This window comes from Micropterus dolomieu, linkage group LG18 (genome assembly GCF_021292245.1).
Source record: "Micropterus dolomieu isolate WLL.071019.BEF.003 ecotype Adirondacks linkage group LG18, ASM2129224v1, whole genome shotgun sequence".
Lineage (NCBI taxonomy): Eukaryota > Metazoa > Chordata > Actinopteri > Centrarchiformes > Centrarchidae > Micropterus > Micropterus dolomieu.
In genome coordinates this window covers 18,672,888-18,699,608 of record NC_060167.1, presented here as the reverse complement: position 1 = coordinate 18,699,608, position 26,721 = coordinate 18,672,888, and the positions used below count along the sequence as shown (strand labels likewise).

Below are 26,721 nucleotides of genomic sequence, written 5' to 3'. Positions count from 1 at the left end.
CCAAGATGCCAATGTTGTAACATAAGCCTGAAGCTGTGCTGAGCTTTACGGACACTCAGGATGTTTGGTAAGAAATGAACAAGTCCAGAAAATATACCTCAGTAAAGCTGTACATGAATCTAACAGTTATCATACACTTTTTCTGTCTGTGTGGAACAATAATTAATATTCACAGTACAACTGTACTTCAGTTCACTGCAGTTATTCTTTGACCTCAGAAAACCATGTTTTTTAACATTTGCAATATAAATACCCAAGACTTTCCTAAGACATTGTAGGCAACAACATTTCAAGAACGTTTTATTTTTTTTAATGAAAGCATCCATTGATTTTTGTTCCTTTAAACCCTGAGTTCTCACCACATGACAATTAATAGGTATGATGATGTGCAATGAAGAGAAACAGACAAAGAAACAAATTATAACGCCCATCTAATGAATAAACTGTGTACTAAATACGTCTGACGGAAAAAATGATGGAAAACAAACATGTTTCCACTCATTAATATTAAAAATACATTTTATGGCTTGTTTTCATCATGTCTAAAAAAGGGAGCTTAATGTATCAGTGTAAAACTATACATAAACATGGAATGACAGATTGTGCAATATCAACGGTGGCCTCCCAAAATACTTGACAACGTCACCCACAGCTAATATCCACTGCACAGCATCCAGAAAGACCAAAAAAATTAAGGCACTTTAAAACAGTATCTGTTAATGTTCAGCCCTTATGTAAAAAGCACTGATTTAGTCAAGTGAGTCAACTGCAAAGAGGCACTAATCATCATGTTTAGAGAGTGTTTTTTTTCTTTTTTTTTTAAAGAGGCAAGTGTTTTTATAGGCTATACATTATACGTGTGGTTAGATGGCACTGTTCCCATAAACACATAATGATTCACAGCTGTAATTTCAAATATGCATCCACACAGACACTCACACAATCACGCACACGATGCATACACACTCAACCTGAACCAACACCTTAACAGACACTTTTTTTGTTGCTCCACAATAGCACACCAGTAATTCTAAAACCACTTACACAATCTCAACTCGTCACCAGCCAAAAAGTAATGAAGCAAGAGTCCTCGTTTTCCTGGAGAAAAGTTGTTCGCCTTTGTCGACTACATGCTCAGAGTGAAAAACACACACACAAGCTTTAAAATGAATACAGCAAGTAACCAAGCTGCTTTCTCAGGTTTCCTTTAGTGTCAGTTTTCTGTCTGGATCCTGAGCAGCACAACAGTGGATTATATTAAACCTCACTGCATCTGCACCTGAGGGTGGGTGGGCTGAAGGCCTGTTCGTGCCAATGTCACATCACATGCATCCTCTTACTCAGAAAAGCCCCACCATGTGATCGATCTGCCTCATGTAGACACTCTTCAATGGCAGAGCGTACCGTCGCTCCTCTGGGATCCTGTTGCACTGCAGAATGAGAGAAAAAGAAGTAATTTTATAACAATATAAGTGGCATTAGGACACTGACAACAGTGCAAGGCGAGGACGATGGCCTTACATTGCTGACGTTGCTAGGCGGTGGCCGGTGTTTTGGCTGTCTCTCTGCCAGTACTCCCTCTTCACAAGGAAACAAGTCATTCCACTGTTTCTCCCTGAAGCGATTGTCTATAGGCACAACATGGCCCTCTGTGGTGAAGATGTACTTGTTATCGGATTTGTGAAGTGGGTTGTCCTCATCAAAAAGCTGCAATACAAAAGGGAGATTTTTATGCCACTGCACCGGCGACAGCCACGACCAGAGGCATTATGTTTTGGAGTTGTCCGTCTGTCCATCCCATATCCTTGAGGTAATTTCTTTAAATTTGGCACAAATGTCCACCCTGCGACCCTGTACACAGGATAAGCGGTTGATGATGGATGGATGGATGGATGGATAAATGTCCACTTGAAATCAAGCATGAACTGCTAAGAATTTGGTGGTCGTATGACCTCATTAAACATTTTTGGCCTTAATTCAAGAATTGGTGCTTTAATTAAGACAAAATTTCACACAGATCTTTAATGGGATGCAACAATAAAATTATGAAATTTAGGCCCATAAGGGCCAATGGTCAGCTTCACTGCGACATAATAAATTCTTGGAAAAAAATAGTTTTGTCCATAATTCAACACCATAACTCAAAAAGAAGGGCAGACTGTGACCTGATTTCACAGCTGGTTGGACACTGAATGAGTGATACATTTGACTCAAAGGTCAAAGATCATTTTAACCTCAATATAGGTACACATCATAGGGCAACACACTGAGTAAGCAACAACTAGCACAGTACAGGCTTTCCTCCATCTCGTCCATTCTGCCTTTTTACTTCTTGCATCATTATGAATTTTGAGCGTCATTGGAATCACATGACTGCAAACAATGTATGTGTTATGTTAAACAATGCATTAGTGCGTGCCGCGCTAATCGTGATCCTGTCAGTTTCACCTACACCTCATAGAGAGGTTTTGCAATGCCATGAGAAAACAAAAGCACCACAGGTTGTGTAGCTATATAAGAATCCATCTTTACATAGTACTCAAGTACATGTGCACCTGCTTAGCAGGTTATAATCCTTCATTAATCAGTTCAACAATGTATATTCACTGGCATCACATATATAATGTGTGTCATCAATATAGTGGTAACTTCCATTTAGCAAAAAATACACTTTATACCTTTTATTCAATTCCTTCAAGTATTCACTACATATATTGAATATGAGTCTGGACAGTCTGGACAAGTGGCATGTAAACTGACTCAGTAGTTGTTTTTACGATAATATGGAGAGAATTGAGCGAGAAGTGGGTATAATTTTATTCTGATAATGGCTGGGTAGCACCAGCTTGTATTATAATCATTTTAACTTAACTATAACTATTATCATATTGCGTTCGCATGTCATGCTATCATATCTATATCTATACACCATAGCTCTATCTATGACATACTCAGGCTGTAACTTACCAGGTAAAGGTATTTGCATGTCTCACTGAGGAAGAAGCTCTCCATGCGATCCTCTTTGGATTTGTCCACAACATGGTGGAGAGTGGCGTACCCACATCTGCAAATGACACAGCTTGGCTCAGTTTAAAAGTACACATATCAAGACATCGTAAAACTCCCCGAAACATGTATAAATTACATGATCCACACCTGACTTTGGCATTTTTCTCAAGGCTCTGAAGAATATCCATTCCAACGTGCAAATAGAAAGGATTTTTGGTCGCCTGTTGGGAAAAAAAATTACTTAAAAGACGTAAAAGAGGACAATCGCATACAACAAACCACCCCCAATGCTGGGTTGCAGCAGGTCAGAACTGTTACCTGGTAGAGCAGATAGGTTGACTCCACCAGCTCTGGTCTTAAGGGATAGAAGAGCACATCAGGAGCCTGCAGCTGCCAGTTGTATCTCTCTGGCAAAGCCCCAAAGCGTTTCCAGATAGCATAGTAGAAGGCGTGCAGGCAAATGGCATTATCTACATCACCATTCAGCACCTAGTGCACAGAGTGGCAACACTTACTCTTCATTGAACACATATTTTACACTTGAAAATATGCTGAAAGTGCATAATCTAACCTGAAGCCCAGGAAAAAAGGCCTGAAGAGAGTCAATCCAGGTGTTCATTATCTCACCGCTGAACATGTTCACATTAACATAGAGAGGCGGGTCACCCTCTCCTTCATTGCATGACTCTCTACTGGAAAACACAGAGTACAGAAGGTTTTACAACATGTCACACTACTCAGTCAATGTGTGAATGTGAAACTGCTTGATGTAGAAAGTTGCTTTTTTCCATAATGTCTGTACACATTTTCACACAGAGAAGCAAACGCAGTTCACTCGTATTCTTCTGCCACTGACCAACTAAACTATATTAGTGAAGGCTACTCATCAGTGGTTGCTGAGGAGGATGAAAGTGTTAAATTTCTATGTGAATGCAGATGTCCCATCAGACATCTTGTGATAGCCTAAAGTCTCAGTACTCAATTTTCAAAATCCTTCAGAAACAAAAACTTCAGCAGTTTTATTTCCTCTTTGTTTGGCGAATCCTGGACAATTTGGCACAACCTCACGTGAAGCTCCCTAATGCAGCCAAATGCACACAATCTACAGTGACACACTGTTCCAGTGTGGGACTCACCCTCTCCTCATGTGGTTCTGAATGCTCTCATAAGCAGCTTGAAACATCCTGTAGTCCTCTTTCTCTCCAAAAAGGATGTATGATTTGAGCAAATACTCATAGAAGGAGTCCATACCAGCTCCCAGACCACTCTGCTTGCCAACCCACTGGCCTGTTTGGATATTAACTACATTACCTAAAGAATTACAGGTAGAAATCATAGAAAGTTGTTTTATATTTTGATGATAATTGTAGGCATCACATGTACATGTTGCTGTGAAGAAGCTTAAAAAAAAATTAAGAAAGCAAAAACGAAATCTAGGAAAAAAGAAGAGCCTTTTCAAGTAACTACTCAGCTGTACTTACCTAACAGACCTGTTTCGTTGCTCCTCAGGCTCCACAGAGCTCTCACAGCTCGTCTGGCGACCCATTCAAATGTGGAATCTCCGATAAGGCGGCTCAAGATCCCAAACTCCACCAGCAGGGACCCAGCTCCTGCAGTACAGGTCTCATTGATGCTGTCAGGAGGAACTCCAGTCTTCAGGTTCACCTGCATTTAAGATACAAATGAATAAAGACGCTGAGTGGCATTTCAATCTTTGTAGGAAGTCAACTTCACTCACATGATAACTACTTTAGTTTAGATATGACTATCTGAACACCTTGTGTGTGTATTAGCACTCTCACTCACCCTGGGGTAAGGGATGCCTGTGCTGGTGTTCTCAAAGGCCGGCAGTAAGCGGACAGCCAAGTCATGAGCCAAGTGGAGCAGCTCATTATCGTAACCTTCAATGCCCACCTTGCCAAATGGATGTTTTGGGTCCGTCAGCAGGATGTGAGATGAGATAAGGCTTCCCAAGATCCTTCAAAGAAAAGAGAAATATTACACTGGTGTTCCACACAGAACACAGAAAGAAATCCTCACAATAAGCTTTTTCTGATATCGATATCAGTTTCATGATATCTGCGTATGTATGGTAAATCACACGTCAAACTGTTTATCATTATAGACCTCGTGGTAACAGCCAGTCAACTTAAAACTGTCATCTTTGGTAGGCATTATAAGTTATTTCAGAAATAATTTAAAAGTCCAATTGGGTAATTAGGGGGTACAGGAGTAACCATATCATGAACACAATTAAACTTGATCAGGTGCAAAACTGATGGTTTGTTTTTAGAGTGCCCACTTCTGTCCTTGTTTTGCTTTCAAGATTTGTACATTTGAAGCACATTTATTTATTCGTGTAGTAAGTTTACTGAGTACAAGAAACTTAATGTAGTCATCAATTGTTCAAATGGTCACATTTTGGTTAAGGTTGGATAAAAGACAGATGACTATCCAGCTGAAGCAGCTCTCTGGACCCAAATGTTTGAGAGAGTCTTACTAGATCTGTCTTGAAACATTTGAAATAAGAGTTGTTGTCTACCGAAATGAACTTCAAATACCTACAAAAGGAAATATCGCTCATGTAAACCATTTTTAATGACAGTTTTTTTTTTTTTTCTTGTGTATGACTTGTGTAGCAACATTTAACATACCTGATGTTTGCCTCAAAAACCTGCACAGTTGAGTCCTTGTCAAAAGATACAGTATCTATAACCAGCCTGACAGCTCTCTGGAACTCTGTCACATTGCCGAGCACCTGTGGAGAAACACCACATTACATAACCACAGTATACTGTATAAACAAGCTCTTTTGGTCACATAACTACTGAATGGCTTCCAGGTACTTTGCTCAAATTCTATTTCTATCATTATATCCTATTATCAACTATTGGGAAAAAAAAAAAAGATTGATCATTTGAGCCATCCAGTTACATGTGCATTAAAGAGTCTAGCGATATAAATAACTGTCACACATTTAAATACAGACATTATTTTGGTGCCTTCATTTTTCTAATCCAGAAACTTTTGTTTTGTTTGGGTTTGTGGATGCTGGAGCTGAGTAAAGCACAAAGGAGACACCTTGGACTGTCAACTTTAGGGCTGACGCAGTAAAACAAACTGCTCCCACCTGACTCCATGATAGATGAAGTTTTAACTGTGTCAGAAAATCCACAACACAGGAAGTGCTTACCACTGTCCCACCGTGCCACTGAATGTAGAACAAAACGGCTCTTTTTGCAAAACAGGTGAAAAAAAAACAACAAAAACCCCACACATTTTCTACTTCACAATAATTGATTAAGCTGCTTTCAAATCTCATATTTAAAGTTTATATGTTGCCAAATGCCATAACAAACCAGAAAGTCAAATACTGTATTCAATCCTGCACAGTTTCTATTTTTGTGTTTTCAACTTCACTCTGTAAGAGCCATGATTGATGAAAACTCTGCTGACTTTTGCAGGACATTGTGTAACATAAAGTAACTCACGGTATCACAGTCACTGAGTGTAACTTACCAGTAAGGTGTCTAAGGTGTCAATCAGTGTAAGAGAGTAGTTCCCCAAGACGTCATTTATGTTGATGTTTGATCTGAAATGAAAGCAGTGAAACGGACTCAGTGGTGTTTAAATCCAACAACAAAGAGAAGTGTTTAGGTGTGAGAGCACAATCTTATCTCAGCAGACAGAACAACAGAAACACCACATTAAAAAACATAAAGTTCCACTAACAAGAGGGATTTTTCCCTGAAATTTCTGATATCACATGGCAAACAGTTCAGGACTCCTGAGTTCAATCCCTGAAGCTGATGTGAAGACAAACGGTGATTGCTCTCCCTTATCACATAGTTATTATCAGTACAGGCTAGGACTGGAACTAACAGTTATTGTCATTAATCTGGCCATTATTGTCTTGATAAACGTCCAAAACCCAAATATATTCAGCTTATTATTAAATATGATGTAATGTAATATAACGGGCAGGCTGGGAGAAGGAAAGGTTTGGCCTTTGTTTGAAAAAAATGACTCAATGAGTAATGAATCATCAAAATAGTAGGCGTCAATCATTTCAGCTCTAGTACAGGCACTATTATTTTGTTGCAACTCTGTATGTCTTATGCATGTGGGAGACCAATTTCATTTCAACTGAAGGCAAAACCTGTTACTCATTTCAAAAGTTCTATTTTTATTATGAGACTGAGAGGAATGTGGATGGATAACATTGTTGACTCTGAAGCTGCATGTAATGATGATTATGAATGTTTTGTTTTTCGTCAATCCCATGCCAGCTGATAGACATTTAACTGAAGAGCTGTTCTGGGAAACACCAAGTACCCCACACTGCCTTCTCTGCTGCATGTAAATAAGAGTTTGGGTGTAAGATTTGAACTGGACACAGGGTTTTTACCATGGAGGCTTTAGAATAACCTGCCTGAAGTAGGAACCGCATTTGTCACCTTGGGGTGTCTCTTTCTTGACTAGAAAGTACTTCCAGTGTTATTTTTTGGTTTATGTTTTTAGCACCACAAAAGAAAATCCAGTCGCCCCCTTTGTATTTGACTGGCAGCAAAGATCATAGATGTCAATATCTCAAAACCTTGCCGCCAAAACACAAAACTACCTGCACGGGTAGAAACCTCTATGGTCGAGTAGAAACTATGTTCTTCTGTAATTTGGGTGAACTGGCCCCTGACAACATACAGACATGCTTTAATGTGATGTGTCAAATGTGCTTCTGTTAGAACGTTTATCTAACATATTCTAACCTCTGTTGTCTTGTATTTTCTGTCACACGCTGTATACAGTGACTGCATTAGTATCCCTTACAGCTGACCCTGAAAGATTAAGATAACAGCATGGGAAGTGAAACTTTTGATTAGATGGCAAATTGTAGTGTAATTCAAGTCTCTAGGTTTCAGTGTTCAGCACAGGGGAATAAAATGCACATGAGTTTCAGCTATACTTTTACACACTGAAAGGCATAGACGAATAATCTTTTTACTCCCATAAAAACTGAGAGACTAAAGTTACAAAGGCATTGATCTGGATATGCAAACATTTCTTTTGTTGCTGGACTTTGACTAAAATTACATGCACTGTCTTTTGTCTTTGGTTGAGTGTGATGTTTTTAAGTCGATTAACCAAGTAATTGATCAACAAAGAATGAATCTACAACAATTTGAATAATATATGAATTATTCAATCATAATTTTAAAAAATACAACAATTTTAGTATTTTCTGGTTTTCTTATTTTTTTATGATAATAAACTAACTATATTTAGGTTTAGGACTTTTGGTCATACAAAAACAGCAATTCGTCCCCTAGAGCTCTGGGAAAATGTGATGGTCATATTTCAGATTTAACAGACCAGGCAGTGAACTGATTAAATAATGGCACATTAAGTAATAATAAAATAATAATTAGTTGCAGCCCTAAAATGTTTTTTTCTCTACCTTCATTAGATTACATATTTCCATGAGGTCTCACTATCCTTATTTCAAATAAACAAAGTGACCGAGACCCCCTGGAACCACATCAACACCCCCTTTAAATGATATCTGCTTCCCAGTTTGGTACATCCTGTTAAGTTACAGTCCAATGCAAAGGTGTCTGAAACACAGCCTGTTCTCTACTGAGCAGCAGTGGGCAGGAGTAAATGACCATGTTTAAAACTAAATGCAACTATCACATTCTGCAGGGGGGCAGTTAATATGTAAATGACTGTCCAGGTAGTCGGTAACGTTACAGCTTTGCATGACTCACGGGTTTAACACGTCTGGTCCCCTCCCTTTGCAGTCAATGGGATTCAGCTCGTCCTCGGGAAAGGCATGTTTCATGTAATTGTCATATCCAAAATAGAACATGTCTCTGGCCATGCCCTTCATCTTCGCTTTGAGCGTGTCTGGGAAGGAGCTGTATCTCCGGACGTACTCGTCCTTGTTGCCATCGAAGAAGCTCAGGTAGGATCTCTTGAGTGACTCCTCTCCAACATTTGCACAGGTGCTCGCCGTCTCTTCATATCTGCGGTCGTGCATCTGTTGAGACCACGAGTTACCCCTGGGGTCGGTCCCTTTCTCATCCCTAAATAACAAGTCTAATTTGTGCAAACTGAAACTCAGGTGGAAGTTGAACCCCCAGCTAACGTTAGGTCCGAGTCCGAAGGCTAGCCACAGCACACAGCTGAGGGAGAGTCTCAATACCACCAGACCAACTACTAGTGACCTCCATTGCATCTTTGATCCGGGTCGATCTTAAAACGCATAATTTAAGTCCACACACCATCGATGGGGGTGAACGAGTGCGGAGTCCTGTTTGTCAGGATCAACTACAAGCACGGAGAAGCTGTAGTGATTCCGCCTCTCACGCTTCCTGTCAACAGACCAGCCCCTTTCAGATGCTGAGGCGTGATTGGGTCTTTCGTCGTGTCGTCATCCAAAAAAACGAGGCGGGCCCATCCTGCGATTGGCCGCAGAGCTGTCAGTTTGCTGGCCGTGTCTCGTGGCCATCCCTGACGTGTCTTAATTTAACTTCTGCGCCAATAGAAAACAGCCACAAGAGTGAGACGTTCAGGGGAGCAGAGCTAAGTATTTGGTTAGATCCCAGGAGAATCAAAGTTAGAGAGGCTGCCGGTAAAGGCAAATGTGAAGAAAATGGAGGCAGCAGAGTGCATAATTTAACCTGCATTAGTAGAAATATTGGCAACACTTTATAATAAGACAAGAGTTTGTGATGGTTTTATTGATTGTTTATAAATATACTTAAGGTGAATAGGCTTAAATCAATTAAAAGTCATTAATAAAAAAAAACATTTGAGTGGTTATTATGAAAAATCCTTGTGACTGGTTGGACTGTCTTCACACTGTCTTCACAGCTTCTTCGTCTGGAATTATTATTATTAGTAGTAACAACTTATTCAAGATGCATATTGTGTTTTCCACACAAAACATACCATACCTTTAAGACAGCTATAAATGATATCTGTTTCATCTCCCTCATTGAAACATCCAGAAACTATGAATCTTTCTTTTCACAAGTGGTCACAAGATGTCTCCTACTGTAAAGTAGATTCACGTTTCCACATCTCACTCATGCAGATTGCACATTGTTTCACCAAATCATTTCATTCATACATGCCTTAAATTCACGTGAACATGAATTTTGAAAACAGCCTTTTAGTGTCAAACTCTGCACATCCATCATTCTGCGCAGTGAAAGTCAAACATCCAAGTGAAGTTACAATAACAGACATGCAAACTGATCAGGGGTAAAAAAAAAAGCTTATATGTTGTATAGATAACGTGCATTCGTCTACTACTACTGCAACAAGGGAAAGATACACGCAAGGGCATCACTTTGTGTTGAAAAGTAGTGGGGACATAAGGGCTCAGATTAGGGCTGTGACGATGCACTTATTTTAGGAGATTTTTATCTAGCCTACAGTCTATGCTTAGAATATAGGGCGATGCACCACGCTGGTGTCACTAGAACGAGATGTGATGATGAAACAGTATTTAATAGAAATCATCAAAGCTGAAATATATTACTTGGGGGGTCTGGGGGTCCTCCCCCCTGAAAAGTTTGAGCATTAAACACTTAATTTCCTGCATTCTGGTGACATTTACGGTTCTGCCTTTCCTCATCAATTTATGATAAAAATGTTTTTATTTATGTAAAGGGAAACACAAATTTCAGGTGGCAGGTGAAAATTCAAAATTCAAAAAAGTATTACAGAATATAATGCAGTGCAGAGTTTGCATGCCTGTAATATACACCAGAGTCCATTTGGAAAACTACTAATTATAATATACACCAGAGTCAATTTGGAAAACTAATAATTGTAATATCCACAAGAGTCCATTTGGTAAACTACTAACTATATTATATTATATTACTATTATATAATATGAAAACTACTAATTATAATATACACCAGAGTCCATTTGGTAAACTACTAACTATTACATTATATTATTATTATATAATATGAAAACTACTAATTATAATGGTGTATATTATAATTGGTGGATTTCAAATGGAATCTGGTGTATTGTATAATTATTTGTTTTTAAATGGACTCAAAAAAAACATTTATTTGTTTTTAAATGGTCTATATTATAATAAGCAAAACACATTTTTGAGGGGAGGAGACATTTACTATGGGTTACAAACCCTTTAACTGCAGGGTCAATGGCTTTTTAGACTGAGGAAACCATTTATAAACAGATTACCAACAATATAGACGTTTTTTCACAGATGTTTAACTTACAAGAGAGCCAGTGAAGTACAGTCTGTACAATCACACAGTCCTGACAAGAGGTCTAATCAGGCCAATTGAAAACACCGGTGTTGATCTACCAATCCCATTTAAAATACTGCAGTTAAGGTAAAAAATGTTTGACAATGAAATGCACTTTGGCAGCCTGCATTGCCTTAGTGGCTTTCAGTGTTGTATTGTCATAATACATTACTTTTATCTGATGGTATTGCTACTAATCGCTTTGTAGATTTGGGTTATAAAGGCAAAACAGGGAAGAAAGTGCATGCCAAATGTTGTCATTAAATCTCATTAATGGTTTGGTTTGCACCACCTGCAACATTAAAGTACTGCTTGTGTGATTACCACGCGTCACATCAGTCAAATGTCAACATTGTTATCTTTAACTTCAATGTTTTTAATAGGATAAATCGCATGGTATACCTGAACAGGTGTTCTCCCTTTGCTATATTACACCTCTTGCCAGGACTGTGTGGTTGTGTACAACCTGTACTACCTGACTGAGTCTCCTGTAAGTTTTGTTACACCTGTTATTGATACATATACCGCTGCTTAGCTCCAACCAACTTCAACCTGAGCAGAAGTCCATTTTTTACATTGTGATATAGCTACTAGAATATAACAAAGACCCTGTAAAACTGACCACACAGAAATTCATATTCTTGCAAAAGTCCTGCAACCTTCTAAGTAGCACGTCCATAATTTCTCCATACACCTATAGACTGATATAGGTCAAAAGTTGGTACATACAACAGGACACAATGTCTAAATTAAAAAGCATGCCTTTTTATTTCTTGAATATATTGAAGTGGTGTTTTTTCCCCCCACTCTACTCAGGTAGGCACACCTTGCACGCTGCTTTTCTTCAGAGGTGAGAGACATTGCACAAGGCACTTTAAATTCTGCCACTCTCTCAGCCTCGAGGCAGCACAAAGGACATCAATCCACTGAGGCTACTTATAAACAGAGGCCAATATGAACCGCACAACCCCGTACAGCTAAATACTTTTAGTACATTCAGACTTTAAATAGAATCATATATTCATACACGCACATCTCACATCAGTAAAAATCATACTAGCATGATATTTGTACAGACCTGCTTCAATTGCTTAAATGCACAGTTTTCTAAAACAATAGACTTGTCCTTGAAAGATGAAACAATCATCTAATGATGATCAAAATGAAAGGTGACAGTCATCAAAGACAATCGCAGCACAGAGCTCGACATAAATGGGGAAAACCTGCATGTCCACATCAGCCATCTCCTGGCATCATATCTGACTGTGTGAGGAACATTTCCCGTTATGCTAGGCCTGTTTGACAGAATCAACCCTTCTTCAGGAGGGTGTATACCCAAGATTAGTGTTATAAACCAATGGGTATGATCAACCAGGTAGGGCCTGAATGGTAAAAGGTAGCTCAGAAATTAGGTTCTTACTCCATGTAAGACGTATAATGCCAATTACGCATCTTAAATTTGGTCTCAGAATCACATTTTTAGTAGTGCATTGCTCAGGGTTTGTGAAAGATCACAGGGTGAAACGTGGGGGAGAAAACATTGTGTGACACGAGCAGAACATCAGCAGCATGTGAGTTGAAGATAAGACTGTAGATAATCGCAGAGTGACGGGGGGTGTGGCGTGACAGCAACATGGCAAACACAGCTGGAAAAAGAACTCCTGCTTTTTCAGCTCCTCCGGGATTTTGAGTGCTGGATGAGCCACTGAAGTGTGATATCTGGAATCAAAAGGAACATGCTAGGTCAGTCCGAGGATCGCTTTATGGCTCTGATGACTCAGCATAACTCACTAACAAACGATATGATAGCATACAGATTTAGCTTCATAGATCCCCATCAATACACTATTATATTTAGTGCATGCCGTAATGATTCCCCTCACTTCTACTTCATGTGATGACAGGTTTGGTGTAAGAAGTGAAAGTGACACAATGAAACCAGATGTTTTTGAACAAATAAAATGTTTTTGTGATTCTCATAGCAATGGTAAAATAAAAATCAATTCATTACAAAAATACTTGCTGTGTACTTATGTATCATTAATGTAATAATCAACATAATTTCAGTTTCCTTAATATAGCCCTAGGAGTGTTGTATTTGCATCTTTATAAAACATAACAAAGAAAACAGTCCTGTTTCTGCCTCATCTTTGACTGATGTTCCATTGTGGTGTGGTTTTATGAGAATATCAACAGCACGTAAGAAATAAGTGACATCAAAAATTTAATAATAATAATAATAATAATAATAATAATAATATTGTGAACAATCTAAACAGCAGAGGCCGAGATATCCTGACTTTCAGTCTCTATTATGCTGTATCCTACAATTCTCATAATACCACTCAATAGCGTCTTTTATTAAATCAGCAGGGTCATTTCTTCCGACTTTGGAAAGCTGCTCCTGTGCCACAGAAGATAAAATGTTATTACTTCTCTCATCTGTATATTTAAGCTGCTTAGAGAGAATTGTTAAAGTGGGGGTGACAGATTTCCCCCTATCCTGAGTGGAAATTAGGCCTTTGAATGAACACAACTTGATCCCGCAGTCATTAACTACAGCTCACCAATGTTGTCTTTCTCTTTGCAGGAAATGGAGTAGCAGCATATCTCTCTGTCCTGAATAGCTGCGAGATTCCTGTGAGTAGGGGGGGAAAAAAGGTGCATAAACAAGTATGTATATTCAGACTGATCACCAGCCTCATTCATCTGCAGCACGTGGGACACAGTTGAAGGTGTGAGCGCAACTTTCAGCACTTGACAGCAGAGGGAGCCAGTTCCTTATCGTAAACATCAACTGAACAGCGCATGTTTTAACAAAAACCACTTCCTCTTCTTTAACAAAGAAAAGGAAATGGTCGTGATTTTTTTACCTGTCATTAGCATAAAGGTTGTTCAACTGGTGTGAGATTGCAGAACAAAACCAGATATTAGTAGTTTTAATATGTACAGCGAGATTTGAAAATAATATTCTGATTTTAAATCTCAATCTCTCTCTTTTCATGACAGAAAGAATCCACAGTGCATTGTCGTACATTTTAAATGACAGAACTGTAGATTCAGCTGTAATACGTTGTGTCATTTGCACCATTTGTCATACTTACATTTTTTCAATGAGCTGCTTCTCATCTAAAGCACTGGGAAGATCCCTTTTGTTACCAAGTACCAACACCTACAAAATACAAAACAGTTGAAATCTGCAACTGCTGCAAGTAATCGATGAACCCACACACAGTTTTGCATGACTGGTGCAGGAATCACAAAAAGCTTTAAACTGATTTCCGGAGAACACTTACAGGAATTCCTTGCAACTGAGGTTTGTCTAATAAATTGTGAAGCTCATTTCTAGATGCCTCCATCTTTTCTCGATCTGCTGCATCAACCATGTACCTAAAAAAATTTGAAAAAACAATTAGTAAAATGTATTTTATATGCATTTATACTATGTTTAGTTCAACTCCAAGCAAGGGTTTGATTTCCACATTTGTTTTTCAGACAAACTTGAAAATCGAAACTGCAATACTTACACGATTGCATTAACTCCCCGACAGTACCGCTCCCACATGCTCCTGAACCTCGGCTGCCCACCTATATCCCAGATCTACAGAATTAAGGGCACATCATCACATGGTGTTCCTGTTTCAAATGTCATTAACAATGCAATTGTTGCTTCCTTGTAAAACCAGTGTGCTGGGTTTATGCTGGTTATGCTGGTAAGTAATTACATTTTCAATGTGATCACAGCAGAAAGATTAAAAATACCTTGATGGTGACGTTTCCTTTGGTGACCTTCCTCATGTTGAATCCAACTGTAGGGATCATGTCTTCACTGAAATGCCCAGACTGACAGGAAAAACACGTAAACAAAAGTATAAGTCATTTCTTATTGAATTTTGTTTCCTTTGATTGATGAAAATATCACTGCAGTTTACTGTAGAGAAGAGGTGTGGGGAGGGATGGGCATAGCATAGCATACTGAAGTAGCATATATCCACTTCGCACACACATTTTAAAACAGCCATACTACGAAATTAGAAATGTTTCAGCCCAGTAAAAAGGACAGAGAAACAACTGCAACAGTGTAATTGATCACTCAGCTGCATCATACATCCATATTAAAGTGTACAGGAAGAACTCCAGTAAAAGGAGTAGGACTCATATTTTTTGCATCTTTGTGTAATTGTTAGAAAACAATGTAACATAACTATGACATGGTGCATGGCCTGGGATCTCTTCGTACTTTTACACTTTTATATACTTTTATTAACAACTAAAGTGCCTGTGCGGTAGCTTTTGAATAAAGTCTAGTACTGCTCATTACACAAAATTTAAGATTTAAATTATGTCTAAAATGAGTTGATAAAAATTTCATTTTTTGAATTAGTTCATTAAAGTGTTGTTCCTGCAGTCGCAGGTGTTTAAAGGGCTCTCTGAGTGGAATAATGTACCTGTAAATATTCGGTCTGTCATCGTCTTTCCACCTGTTATTATAGGATAACTCGTGCACATGTCCATAAAAACACCTCATATAATTATGTTCCATAAGTTTATTAATTAATGCTATCCCTGACATCCATACTCTTATAATCTATTAATGATGATCCATTTTCATGCTCTGCTTGTAGTATGATCTCCGGATTTTCATTTCTTATTATTTGATACTTGATTTGTTTTATTGTTGTTTTTTTAAATCCCAGTGGGTATCGTTTCATTATGTTGGTATTTCTGTTTTTGTGAAATGTTTTCTCCAATTGTGTATATTTTGTATTACTGTTGTTGAGGAACACCTTGATGGTACATCTCAAGGTGTTATTCCTAATAATTTCATGCTGTAAAAATCTAGTTTCTGTGCCCAAACCTATGAAAAAGCAGGGAGCAGGAACTGTGAAAAGCAAACGTGCTCTTAAAATGAAATACACAAACAAAAAAAATAAATCACTTTCCACCCCAGTGACAAACAAGCTAAATACAGGTTCTCCACATGTTCTGGTTTTTGTGAATGCTCATTACTACAAACTGAAGTGGGAAGAAATAAAACCACTTCAGCATACAGAAACAGTGGCATTCCCCTTTAACATCAAAACTCACAGGCTGTTTATATTCCTTTTCCCTGCTTTGTAAAGCCGAGAGCATGCCCTGTCGGTTGTACGCACATTTCACAGCACATGACTAGCAGGAGTCACCTGATAAAGCTAAGTGGAAATGTGTGTAGCAGTCTTATGACTGAGAAAAGAGGAACTACCCACGCTACAACCTCTCATTCTCTTTTTTTAACAACCCTGTTATCTGATGCCAGGAGCGCCTAGATATCTGATTTGAAAAACTGACATTTTCTGTACACACACCCTCTTCTTTTAAACTCTCCAACGTTGGTAGCAATAGTTTCTGCCTAGTAAAAGTTCCACCAGTTTCTTTGGTGACTGTGCTATTGATATTTTAACTTTTTTAAACACTTATGATCAATTAATTCATCTACTAATAATTTTCTTGATTCATAGTTGTACAGTCAATTAAATCTCTTAAAAAATGTGACAAATACACAGAAACAGGCACAGTTTCCTAAAGCCCAAAGTGACGTCTTAAAATAGTAAAAGGTGTTGTGTGTGTGTGTACAAAATGTTGTGACAGCCATCATAACTAACAAAGCCATGGAACTTTCAAGCTCTTTTGTCACAATATAAGCTGCTAAAATTTCAGTTGCTGTGGAGCAATTAGCCAATGAAAATTGCTCCACCAGAAACACCAGTTTTGAGAAACCCCTCGCAGAATTGCACAAGGGGAATGGCTTGACAAACAGATGCCCTCAAGCCTCCAGTCACAGGAGATCACAGCAAAAGATACGTCTGCGTGCCTTACATCACAATTTGCATCTAAAGCTAGTGTAGTAGGAGTCATGTCAGACGATTAGACATCAACATATGTTTATGCTATACTACACTTAACCGACCAATGTTTATAAACAGTTAGTCTAGTCACCTCTGTTGGTGTGTTGAAGGAATCTGTCACTTTTTTACAGCCAACAACTGTTTGCTCTAAATCAAGTTAAAAAATAACAGTCTGTATTGGTTATCAGTGAGCCAGCTGCAGTTTTGTCTCTTTGTAACAGGTTCCTAAAATCTTAAGCATAATTAGTTTGTTTTGGAGTGGAGGTCAGTGGTCTTGCTGCTTTCGTCTGATTCTGTGAGATTAGCACACCCCATTCATTTGAAAGTGCTGGGGAATAAATGTGACATTAGGAAATAAAAAGCATCCTTATTTAAAAACTATATATATTTATTGGACTATATTCACACATTTATAATTTATTTCATAGCCATGTTTATTCATTCACGTATTTATTTATTTAACATTGACTTATGGCATTCTATACTTTATAACTTCTTGCAGGAGACCTGTACAAAAGTGACACACTGTGTTGTAATGTGGATGTTTGGCTGCTGTAATGGTCAGCTTGTTTTTAAGTTAACCTCCTGGAGGCAGAAAAACGCTTAGAGCTTTTAACACTTGTGCAAAATGACCCCACCGTCTGGAGGAAATAAAAAAACAAAAAAGTAATGTGGACAGGTGTTGTAAATTGCACATAAACACGTTACAGTGCACCTGGTGCTGGTGCATAATTGTATGTTGCAGCCCCGATATTATTGCTGTGCCCACGTCCCAAAAACAAATCAACTTAACTGAACAACAAAGCAAATGCAATGTTATAAATTCTGTGTTTGAGCTTAGCATGCTAAACAATCACCACAAATAAGCACATCCACCAGCAGCAAACTAACGTTAGTTAGCTCAGCTGACTTGTTGACACAAGTCCAACAACCTGACTGAGTTTCAGGTTTGTTTTTTTATGGGTGCTGCGGTCGCAACAGAGCAACGTTACATCGTTTTTGGACCCGAAAAACGCAGACAGCGTAGCACTGACCTAGCTTTGTAACCTGTTATCCCATTATTAGCGCTAATGGTGTTAGCACTAACATAGCAAGGTGGCTAGCAGCTGAAGACTTGACTTACAGCGATCACGTTTACAAATGTTGTTTTCCCCGAGTACTGGAGGCCAACCAGCGTCAGCTCCATCTCCTCCTTCCAGAACAGAGACCTGAACCAGTCCAGAAGCCGGTTTATTAGTGCCAGCATCTTGAGGTCGGTGTTCACACTCCCCTGTGGTTGTATCTGTCTCTCCCTCCCTGTCAGATGTGGCGTTGTGTCCAGCTAGGAAGGGAAGTGGGACGGTGTCATATGATCAGTCTGCCTGAACGTGCCCGGCAGCGCCCCAAGTGGCGCAGGAAGAAAACACACCCAGTCTACGTTTCTTTTTATTAGTTTACATGTTGAAATACACAAAAATAACACATTTTACTAAAACATGCCCTCAGTATTTTGGACAATGTGGAGGTTAACAAAGGGTTTAACTTTAAAAAAAAATGCAATGTACATATATTTCAAATTAAACCCACACCAGTCTTATGCTGTTCTCCCAGCAAACAAAACAAACATTCACAGTACAGTACAAATAAGTTTTTTTTTCTCTGTCTGCCAGGATTGACAGGATAGTAATCTGTAACCACAAACTACAGGGCTTGGCTCCAGTATGTCATGTGGTGTAGATGGTCTCATTTAACCATGTGTGTTTGTTTGTTTTTTGGTGCATACAAATATACAATAGCTTATTAAAATTATAGATTAGCTGGCTAAAACACCTCACCTCACTAGCTGGCTCATACACCCTGTGTAATACAACGCTTTATTGCATGTATTTTGCAATATTTACATTTTAACAAGCTATAAGATAACATAAGATAATATAGACTTTTATTTATTGCATTAAATACAGTAGTTATGTGTACACCTATATAACAAGCCTTTGTGATGTTATAACGTTTTTAAATAGAAATTGATACAAAACACTTTTCCTGATACAAAGATAAAATGAGAAGATTATTTCTAATTGGTCAGCATAGGGTGAAGTTTAGATTTTTCTTTTATAGTCAGTGATTGAAAAGAAGGGGGATTAAAAGCCTATTTATTTTAATTAATAGTGTATAGTAGCTCATGTAAAGAAATATTTAAATGGTTACCTGGATGATGTATTTTAGAAGGCACCTGAATGAGTCCAATAAAACTAACTTACTAAATAATGCAAAAACTTGAAACATCTATGAATGTGTCACATCAAAAGGAGAATTTCAGACCAGTAGAAAGTAAATAACGTTTTTGAAAAAAAAAAATTATTTTGCCATTTCAAATCCAGTGATGCAAATTATAATTCATCTTTAGCTTTTGTCCTGGATGTAATATAACTTGGTCTTACTAATCAGTTAGTATTGGATTACATTACATTCATTTGGCAGGTGCTTTTGCCCAAAGCTGAACAGTTTTTTTGTCCTCCACATACACCAGGAAGAAGAAAAGGACACTTTTCATTGAGCAAGTGAACAATAAACACAGACAAGAAACTACTTGTTATATAATATTCTTAGGGGGCTTGATTGATGTAACAGGGAAAGCTACAGGTCTATCTTGAAATCATTAGCTGACCCTACAAGTGTTCACTGACCTTCCAGTTCTAGTTATTTCTCACTTGTAACTGTCCTTGAGAGGCAACAGTTAAACTGAGAAGGTAGAGTTAGTACCTCAGGCGTCAGGCTAGCAGATATCCGTGTTCTCTGAGAAAATGGCAATGTTGAATCTTACATGAATGTTTACAAGAACTTACTGGCTCCACAGATTAGAGCCAGACAGACAGACAGAAACATAAAAGGGACCAAAAGATGTTATGCTTCAGATTTGGTGTTGGCATTTGACATGTTCACATTATACGCTGGCACTGTATCTCCTCCACCGGGCTCAATAAGCCATACTATGACTTCATCAGTCTCACCTGAACCTGGCACACAATATTTATTCAACAAATCATCTATGTTCTTCAGCGCCCCTAATTATCATTATCAGAAGACAAAAAAAAGAGAGTTGGGATCTTTGGAACATCTATATATTCATGAACACAGTTGGACACACACACACACGGACACAGTTGTTAATCATTTAGAGTTTCACATCAATATTTACCATTTCTTACTATTTTCATACACTACACTAATGTTATATATATTATAATAATATATTATAATTCATACGTTACACACAATCAAACCTGCACATGTAATCTGTTGACCACTGAGTAGCTCTGCTGGAGCAGATGGGGGGTGCCTTGCTAAAAGGCACCTCAATATTGGTAATGAGGACGGAATAACTGCCTAGATCTGTCCTGATAAAGATCTAACCATGGACTTTTATCTCTAACCTTAACAGGTTTCTCTTACCGAGCAAGATTCTTTGTACCACATTAATATTATTATACTACTTGTGGTTGAACAGACTGACCATGTCATCTTAGACGTCTTTGTTAAGAAACAGTGACTTTTTCCAGATGCAGGAGGCAAAAACTGTTCCTGTTCATGGATTCATCCTTCATGATGAGCCCGAGCCCACTCTCCTCCTTTGACAGGTGAAAGTCATTGGTACTGGTGAAGCCTGTGACGATGTCGATAGGATTATTATCTGAAGCAAAGAGAATAAAGGCAAACAACATTTTTTTAAATCAGTAGCATCATCAAATATTGACAGCAGTCTTGTAATTTATCTTTCCCTACAAATCACCTACACTCACACTCTCGCACACCACATTGAATGTTCAGTTTCATACAGCAATTTCATATATTTGAAGTATTTTAAACATGTAATTATTGCTGATGCTGCTTACTTTTTAATGCACTGCTAGAAAAAATCAAGTCAATTAATATTCAGGGATATCAATTTGTCCAGTTAGGGATTGTGAACCAGTGTTACTTGTTTTGGTACAAATGAAAGTGACACAACAGGTGCAACCAGCAAGCCATCAGCAAGACAACCCCCACAAATGGAATGGTTTTGCAGATGGTGGCCACAGTTTCCAGTAAAGTCTCTAGTGTTTCAGGTGTCAAAACAGCCTGTTGCACTGAACAACATCTGGTCCACTGAGCTGTCAGTCAAACACTCACTTAGCCAATGTGGATGCACCCCTCAAAAGCCCGCCTATGCAAGACTTTGTGTCAGAGCTGTAAACAAAAAGTCAGGCAGCACAAATGAGAAAGCTGGCAGCGTGACCCCAAAGCTGACCGTGAGAGCAAAAGTCTGATCAGTGAGAAAGCAGCAGAGGGAGCTGTAAACAAAAGCACTTATTATCAAAAAAAAGTAAAAGCCCAATGTTGTTTGCGAGTTATACATCTTACTTTTGAGATAATTTGTTTTTTCTTCATTGTGTTTTATTCGCTCTCAAATTATTATTTTTTGTTTGATTTTACAAAAGCTTTGGTTTTTTAAATTGGTACACATCTGATTCCATACAACAGGCAGTAAAGCGGGAGAATATTTACACAAGTACACATACAAAATACAAAATACTTTTTGTTTCAATTTCTACTGTCCATTTTATTTTTGTTTATAGTGTGGATATATGTGTTCTCTATACTGCACATACAATAATATATAATATATATTATAGATTTTTTCTAGCAGTGCATTATATAATATAATTTATAATGCACATACCTGGCAATAAAGCTGATTCTGATTCTGATTTGTGATATATCTAGATTACTTTGCAGAGATCCGCTTTCACTTGAGCATTAGAGAGTCTTTTCCTGTCGATCGGCATCCAAAAAAAGGCCATTTTAAATGTACTTTTTAAATAAGTTTTAAAAAAGTCACATTACTCAGTTGCTTTTACCAATTAATGCCATGAGTTATTGATGTCAAGCCTGTGATTTATGGTAATAAATGAAATCAACATGTGCTGATATGTTAATCATGATACTGTATGTATTTCCATCAAGGCCCACTTACGTGAATTTTGCTTCCTCAGGTTCTTTATAAAGGCATGAGATAGAAACACAAGGAGGGTGAGAGAAAGCAAAACAAAGCCGATGCCAAGGAGCACGTTGATGAAGTCTCCACCTTTTATGTGCGTCTCTGGTGAAACATCAAATCATGGTCAAGTTAGTTCAATTTACCTATATTATCATTATGTGTACTGCAGAGCAAAAATAATTATTTTGCCTGCACGTAATGCCAGATGATGAAAAAGATGATAGTTTCTGTATGTCTACATACCATGTTTAAAGCAAACTGCATTGTGGCTTTTGTTGCCTGGAAACTTTTCGATACTGCACCTGTTGACCAGAAATATTTTATGTTACTGTAATTTGGCATTTCATGGGGAATTATTTTGTAGCAGAAGTCTCTTGAGGTCTTACTGTGTTCTTGGCTTGCAGACATCCTCTTTCACATCAAAATATGCATTATCAGGGCATGAAGGCTCACACTGATATGAATACTTTATCAGACCTTTGCTTGAGGAAGTGACTGCAAAGATAGATAGATATATGGATAGACAGACAGACATTTTAGCATGCAACGCACGTAAGTATAGCCTCATAGGGTGGCTAGCGTGGCTGTAAACCCTTAGCCTGGTTTCAGTCCAACCACAGCTTGCTCTGTGCATGACTCCAGTCTGTGACATTAAGTATGTTTTGTGGTCCCCTTAACAAAGATCATCATTGAGATTAATGTCTGATAACAGAACAGAAACACGTGCCAGCCAGCAATCCAGTCAGCATTTTGTAGGACTCAAATTTTGGCAAACATGTTGACACTAAGCTTTCTTGACATTGTTATGAAGATCTCTTCTGTGACTCACTGACCGTACTAGCAGTCACAAAGGATCACTGACATTTTAAAATAACACCTGACAACAATTTGGTACAACCACACAACTTATCAAGAGAAGAAAGTGAGATGGCAGCGTCAATCCAGCCTACATTTCTGGTACATAGAGCAATGTATTACCCACATTTATTTCCACTTGCAAACATTGAAACCCTCTGGCATGACACCCACAAATAAACAAAGAAAACAGTAATTGATGGATTCAAACCAAAAGTGTGAAAGCATCAATTCACTTAAAAAAAAACTGCAACCACAACTTGTTTCTTTCATACATGTACATTCTCACCTGTTCTCTTCAGTTTCTCCCCGGTGACACATTTGTTTTCCTCACAGTGTGAGCAGAGATTGTTGGAGCACAGGAAACCAAAGTGGCAAGAACAGTTAGCATTTGTGGTCGGCATACATTTCTGAGTATACCCTGTAGACAGACAAGAATTTAAACCACAGGACTTCCAAGTGATAACAGTGTTTTTTCTTTTATCCACTACGTGAAATGCTGTGTCAACATCACAGGCAGGTGTTTCACTAGAGATCCCCAGAGAGCAGGGTTACCATATTTTTTAAGTCAAACCTAGCGTTATTTTCAGTCTCACCTTGTTGGCATGACTGGCATTCCTCACATCTGTCAAAGACGTTAGGATGGCTTGAGTAGTAGCCCTCCTCACAGGTGTTACAGACAGTTTGCTGGTGCTCTGAGCAGAACGCCGTCATGTATGTACCTTCAAAATAAGAAACAAATTAAATTAGTCACTCTCAAAAATAAGGGCAACATACACACTGAATGAAACCTCTCAGCTTATGTGATAAAGACAGTGGAATGATTAGATGAAACAATTTAACAGATGTATACAAAACACATTTTATCTTATTTTAAAGAAGAATTATGCGTTTTACCTGGGAGACACAGGTTACAGCACCGGCCATTTATTAAAGTTTGTTGATCACCACAGCCTGCAGCGTATTCTATAGTCCAAAAACTCAAAACACATATTACCGCCAGGGAAAGGCTCAGAGGAATCATTATGACCACTGCTCTGCTCGTGCCTTCAGGGTTTTATCTAGCCTGTTGCTGACGTCAGATGGTAGTGTGGTTAGCTCGAGGAGAGACATTGTGTGATACATGTACACTAATTCAGGAAGCGAAAGACCACTTGTAACTATTGGTAACATATGTTGCAGAAAAGGAAATAAAGCAATTTCAGTTCAACCACCTTTCTGCACACTAAAAGTGCACTACAGAAACATTTTTTTAAAACTCTTACACTTTTTTAAATTGAATGAGCCCACAGATTTCAGGTTTGGTCACAATAGTAGTGCATGGTCCACTCGTCTCTGATTTCCAGTGTTTATTATTATTATCTGTGAAGGCTTCTTTCCTAGATAGACACAAGGGGTAGCTCACAAGTCGAACTACTGAAGAACAGGTAAGAAATCTAGTGTTCTTTCCACCTAACCTTGGTGGTATCTAGTCATTCAGATAGATGTATTTGCGGAGGTATTGAGATATCCATACCTAAGACTTTAAAAACTTGCTTTTTGTAGCAAAGTGTGAGAAAAGGAAGTGGAAAAATATTTTTGCATGTAATTTACATGTCTACATTCTTATTTATTTTATTGTTTATTTAACATGGACAATGTATTGTACCAGATATAGCTAAATGTTCATCTGTAGCCACTGGTGATCCACGGGTTACAGAGATAAAATATCCGTTGTAGTAAATCAGTACACAGGTCCAGAAATCAGTATTTCTGTACCCATGTGTGTTAGAACTGGTTATGGTGGTCAAGACCACATTTAGGAAGCACGTAACTGGAACTTAATTGTTCTCTATGGAAAGTGTGTGTATAAATAACACACCGAAAGCTGACATTGTCAAGTGACATATATAATGCTTCCAAATGCTCCTCCAGTGTTTTCTCTTTGTTTATGTACTCAAAGTTGATTAGTCTAAAGCACAATTTGACACTAATACTGTGAACAGCAGTGAGTCACGTAGTGAACATGACATTAAGATGCCAGTAAACTTAAATAAACCATTTATATTACAATATCCTGAATATGACTGGTTCCTGGAAAACCCATAGCTTAATAGTTGAGGATGCAATAAAAGTAACACCTATATAATGTTATTTCATTTACCACAAAAAAAATCCTTACAGACCATTATACCACTTGTTGTCCTACTAGCAGGCGGTATAAAGCCTGACCCTAACCCCCTAACCTTGCATGGAGAATTTTCCCTGACTTATCAGCAGCAGTATTCGTGGTCTAAAAAAAGTCGTATAGTGAGAGTATTTTGAAGATCTTAACTCTGAATTTGGAATTTTTATGCCTGGCTTACTGAAACCTAAGAAGTGTGAAATATGGTTTAGCATTTTTGTTGGTGTGCAGTACATTGTGCTGTTTACTCATATGTACAGTGATTATGTAACTTAGAGGGTACTTCTGCAGGAGAAAAACTATCACAAAAGTAGGATTATAAATTTGTGTGATGCAGATGTTTATAGTTATTTTCACAGTTACATACAAAAGTGTTGTAGGGTCAATTGTAAGATGATTAAGAGTACAGGAAAACTAAAAAAAGACTTTCTGTCACTCCAGATGGCAGTAATAGGCTACTAATGCAAACTTGGCGGAAATTACAAAATTAAAAAAGTACCATTTAACAATACCATAAAGCCATCCCATCTATCAAAGAGTATGATAAGTAAACATTAAGTAAATAAGTAAAGTTAATTTAATATAGCACCTTTCATAGAACAAAGTCACAAATTGCTTTAAGAGTAAAATAATAAAGCCTTATGTATAATAAGAGACAACAATAAAACAAAAGCAACAACAACATAAAAGTCTTAAAATAGTTATTCGATACCTTAAAACACACGTTTGCCTTTTGTTTTTAGTTGAGCGCGTGGAACAGCTAGTGAGCCCTGGTTTGAAGAAGTTGACAGCAGTAATTCTTTACACATCACCCTACATTTCTAACTATGTACCCCTGCATCAAATAAGCCAGTGGTTCCTAACGTTTTTTGTCCAGTCTACCTCCACAGCCCTATCAGATGGTATCCCTTTATCAGGCTTCAGTTTAAAATGCTTGTTTTCATATCTAGAGCCCTGCATGTTCAGGCACATGTCTGACCTGCTTCACCCATATACAGTGAGGAAAATAAGTATTTGAACACCCTGCTATTTTGCAAGTTCTCCCACTTAGAAATCATAGAGGGATCTGAAATTGTCATCGTAGGTGCATGTCCACTGTGAGAGACATAATCTTAAAAAAAAAATCCAGAAATCACAATGTATGATTTTTTAACTATTTATTTGTATGATACAGCTGCAAATAAGTATTTGAACACCTGTCTATCAGCTAGAATTCTGACTCTCAAAGACCTGTTAGTCTGCCTTCAAAATGTCCACCTCCACTCCATTTATTATCCTAAATTAGATGCACCTGTTTGAGGTCGTTAGCTGCATAAAGACACCTGTCCACCCCATACAATCAGTAAGAATCCAACTACTAACATGGCCAAGACCAAAGAGCTGTCCAAAGACACTAGAGACAAAATTGTACACCTCCACAAGGCTGGAAAGGGCTACGGGGAAATTGCCAAGCAGCTTGGTGAAAAAAGGTCCACTGTTGGAGCAATCATTAG

At 38.1% G+C, this 26,721-nt stretch overlaps 3 protein-coding genes across 6 annotated transcripts; all 3 read right to left on the bottom strand.

Moving 5' to 3' along the window:
• Nucleotides 1-284: 284 nt before the first annotated feature.
• Nucleotides 285-9,374, bottom strand: edem1 (ER degradation enhancer, mannosidase alpha-like 1). Of its 2 annotated transcripts, none has more exons than XM_046029189.1 (12): nucleotides 8,775-9,374; nucleotides 6,529-6,601; nucleotides 5,664-5,767; nucleotides 4,816-4,987; nucleotides 4,491-4,674; nucleotides 4,146-4,320; nucleotides 3,581-3,701; nucleotides 3,328-3,498; nucleotides 3,157-3,230; nucleotides 2,968-3,064; nucleotides 1,522-1,707; nucleotides 285-1,430 (listed from the first exon to the last, which is right to left on the bottom strand). In XM_046029189.1, exons 1-12 carry the CDS (start codon nucleotides 9,242-9,244, stop codon nucleotides 1,341-1,343), a joined length of 1,917 nt encoding a protein of 638 aa, XP_045885145.1. In that variant the 5' UTR covers nucleotides 9,245-9,374; the 3' UTR covers nucleotides 285-1,340. The 2 variants fall into 2 exon arrangements, with proteins under 2 accessions (XP_045885145.1, XP_045885146.1); XM_046029190.1 differs by having other exon boundaries at nucleotides 3,581-3,698.
• A 2,678-nt stretch (nucleotides 9,375-12,052) lies between these two features.
• On the bottom strand, nucleotides 12,053-19,080 carry arl8ba (ADP-ribosylation factor-like 8Ba). Its single transcript, XM_046075653.1, has 7 exons — nucleotides 18,316-19,080; nucleotides 15,070-15,150; nucleotides 14,835-14,908; nucleotides 14,604-14,697; nucleotides 14,412-14,479; nucleotides 13,875-13,945; nucleotides 12,053-13,026 (listed from the first exon to the last, which is right to left on the bottom strand). Exons 1-7 carry the CDS (start codon nucleotides 18,436-18,438, stop codon nucleotides 12,977-12,979), a joined length of 561 nt encoding a protein of 186 aa, XP_045931609.1. The 5' UTR covers nucleotides 18,439-19,080; the 3' UTR covers nucleotides 12,053-12,976.
• On the bottom strand, nucleotides 19,051-25,980 carry tnfrsf18 (tumor necrosis factor receptor superfamily, member 18). 3 transcript variants are annotated; one of them, XM_046075650.1, is made up of 7 exons: nucleotides 25,941-25,980; nucleotides 23,661-23,786; nucleotides 23,354-23,485; nucleotides 22,596-22,704; nucleotides 22,453-22,511; nucleotides 22,186-22,311; nucleotides 19,051-20,862 (listed from the first exon to the last, which is right to left on the bottom strand). In XM_046075650.1, the coding sequence occupies exons 2-7, from the start codon at nucleotides 23,776-23,778 to the stop codon at nucleotides 20,708-20,710; spliced, it is 699 nt and encodes a 232-aa protein (XP_045931606.1). In that variant the 5' UTR covers nucleotides 23,779-23,786; nucleotides 25,941-25,980; the 3' UTR covers nucleotides 19,051-20,707. The 3 variants fall into 3 exon arrangements, with proteins under 3 accessions (XP_045931606.1, XP_045931608.1, XP_045931607.1); XM_046075652.1 differs by having other exon boundaries at nucleotides 19,051-20,835; XM_046075651.1 differs by lacking the exon at nucleotides 25,941-25,980 and adding an exon at nucleotides 23,962-24,079.
• Nucleotides 25,981-26,721: the final 741 nt, after the last annotated feature.

Coding starts and splice junctions, on each gene's coding strand:
- edem1 (XM_046029189.1), bottom strand. CDS start 9,244: ATGCAATGGAGGTCACTAGTAGTTGGTCTGGTGGTATTGAGACTCTCC. Junction 5,768..6,528: donor ACACCTTAGACACCTTACTG/GTAAGTTACACT, acceptor GTTTCTCCACAG/GTGCTCGGCAATGTGACAGA. Junction 4,988..5,663: donor GTTTTTGAGGCAAACATCAG/GTATGTTAAATG, acceptor TTTTCTTTGAAG/GATCTTGGGAAGCCTTATCT.
- arl8ba (XM_046075653.1), bottom strand. CDS start 18,438: ATGCTGGCACTAATAAACCGGCTTCTGGACTGGTTCAGGTCTCTGTTC. Junction 15,151..18,315: donor CATTTGTAAACGTGATCGCT/GTAAGTCAAGTC, acceptor TTTTCCTGTCAG/TCTGGGCATTTCAGTGAAGA. Junction 14,909..15,069: donor AAGGAAACGTCACCATCAAG/GTATTTTTAATC, acceptor TTAATTCTGTAG/ATCTGGGATATAGGTGGGCA.
- tnfrsf18 (XM_046075650.1), bottom strand. CDS start 23,778: ATGACGGCGTTCTGCTCAGAGCACCAGCAAACTGTCTGTAACACCTGT. Junction 23,486..23,660: donor ATGCCAGTCATGCCAACAAG/GTGAGACTGAAA, acceptor GTCTGTCTACAG/GGTATACTCAGAAATGTATG. Junction 22,512..22,595: donor GTCTGCAAGCCAAGAACACA/GTAAGACCTCAA, acceptor TCTGGTCAACAG/GTGCAGTATCGAAAAGTTTC.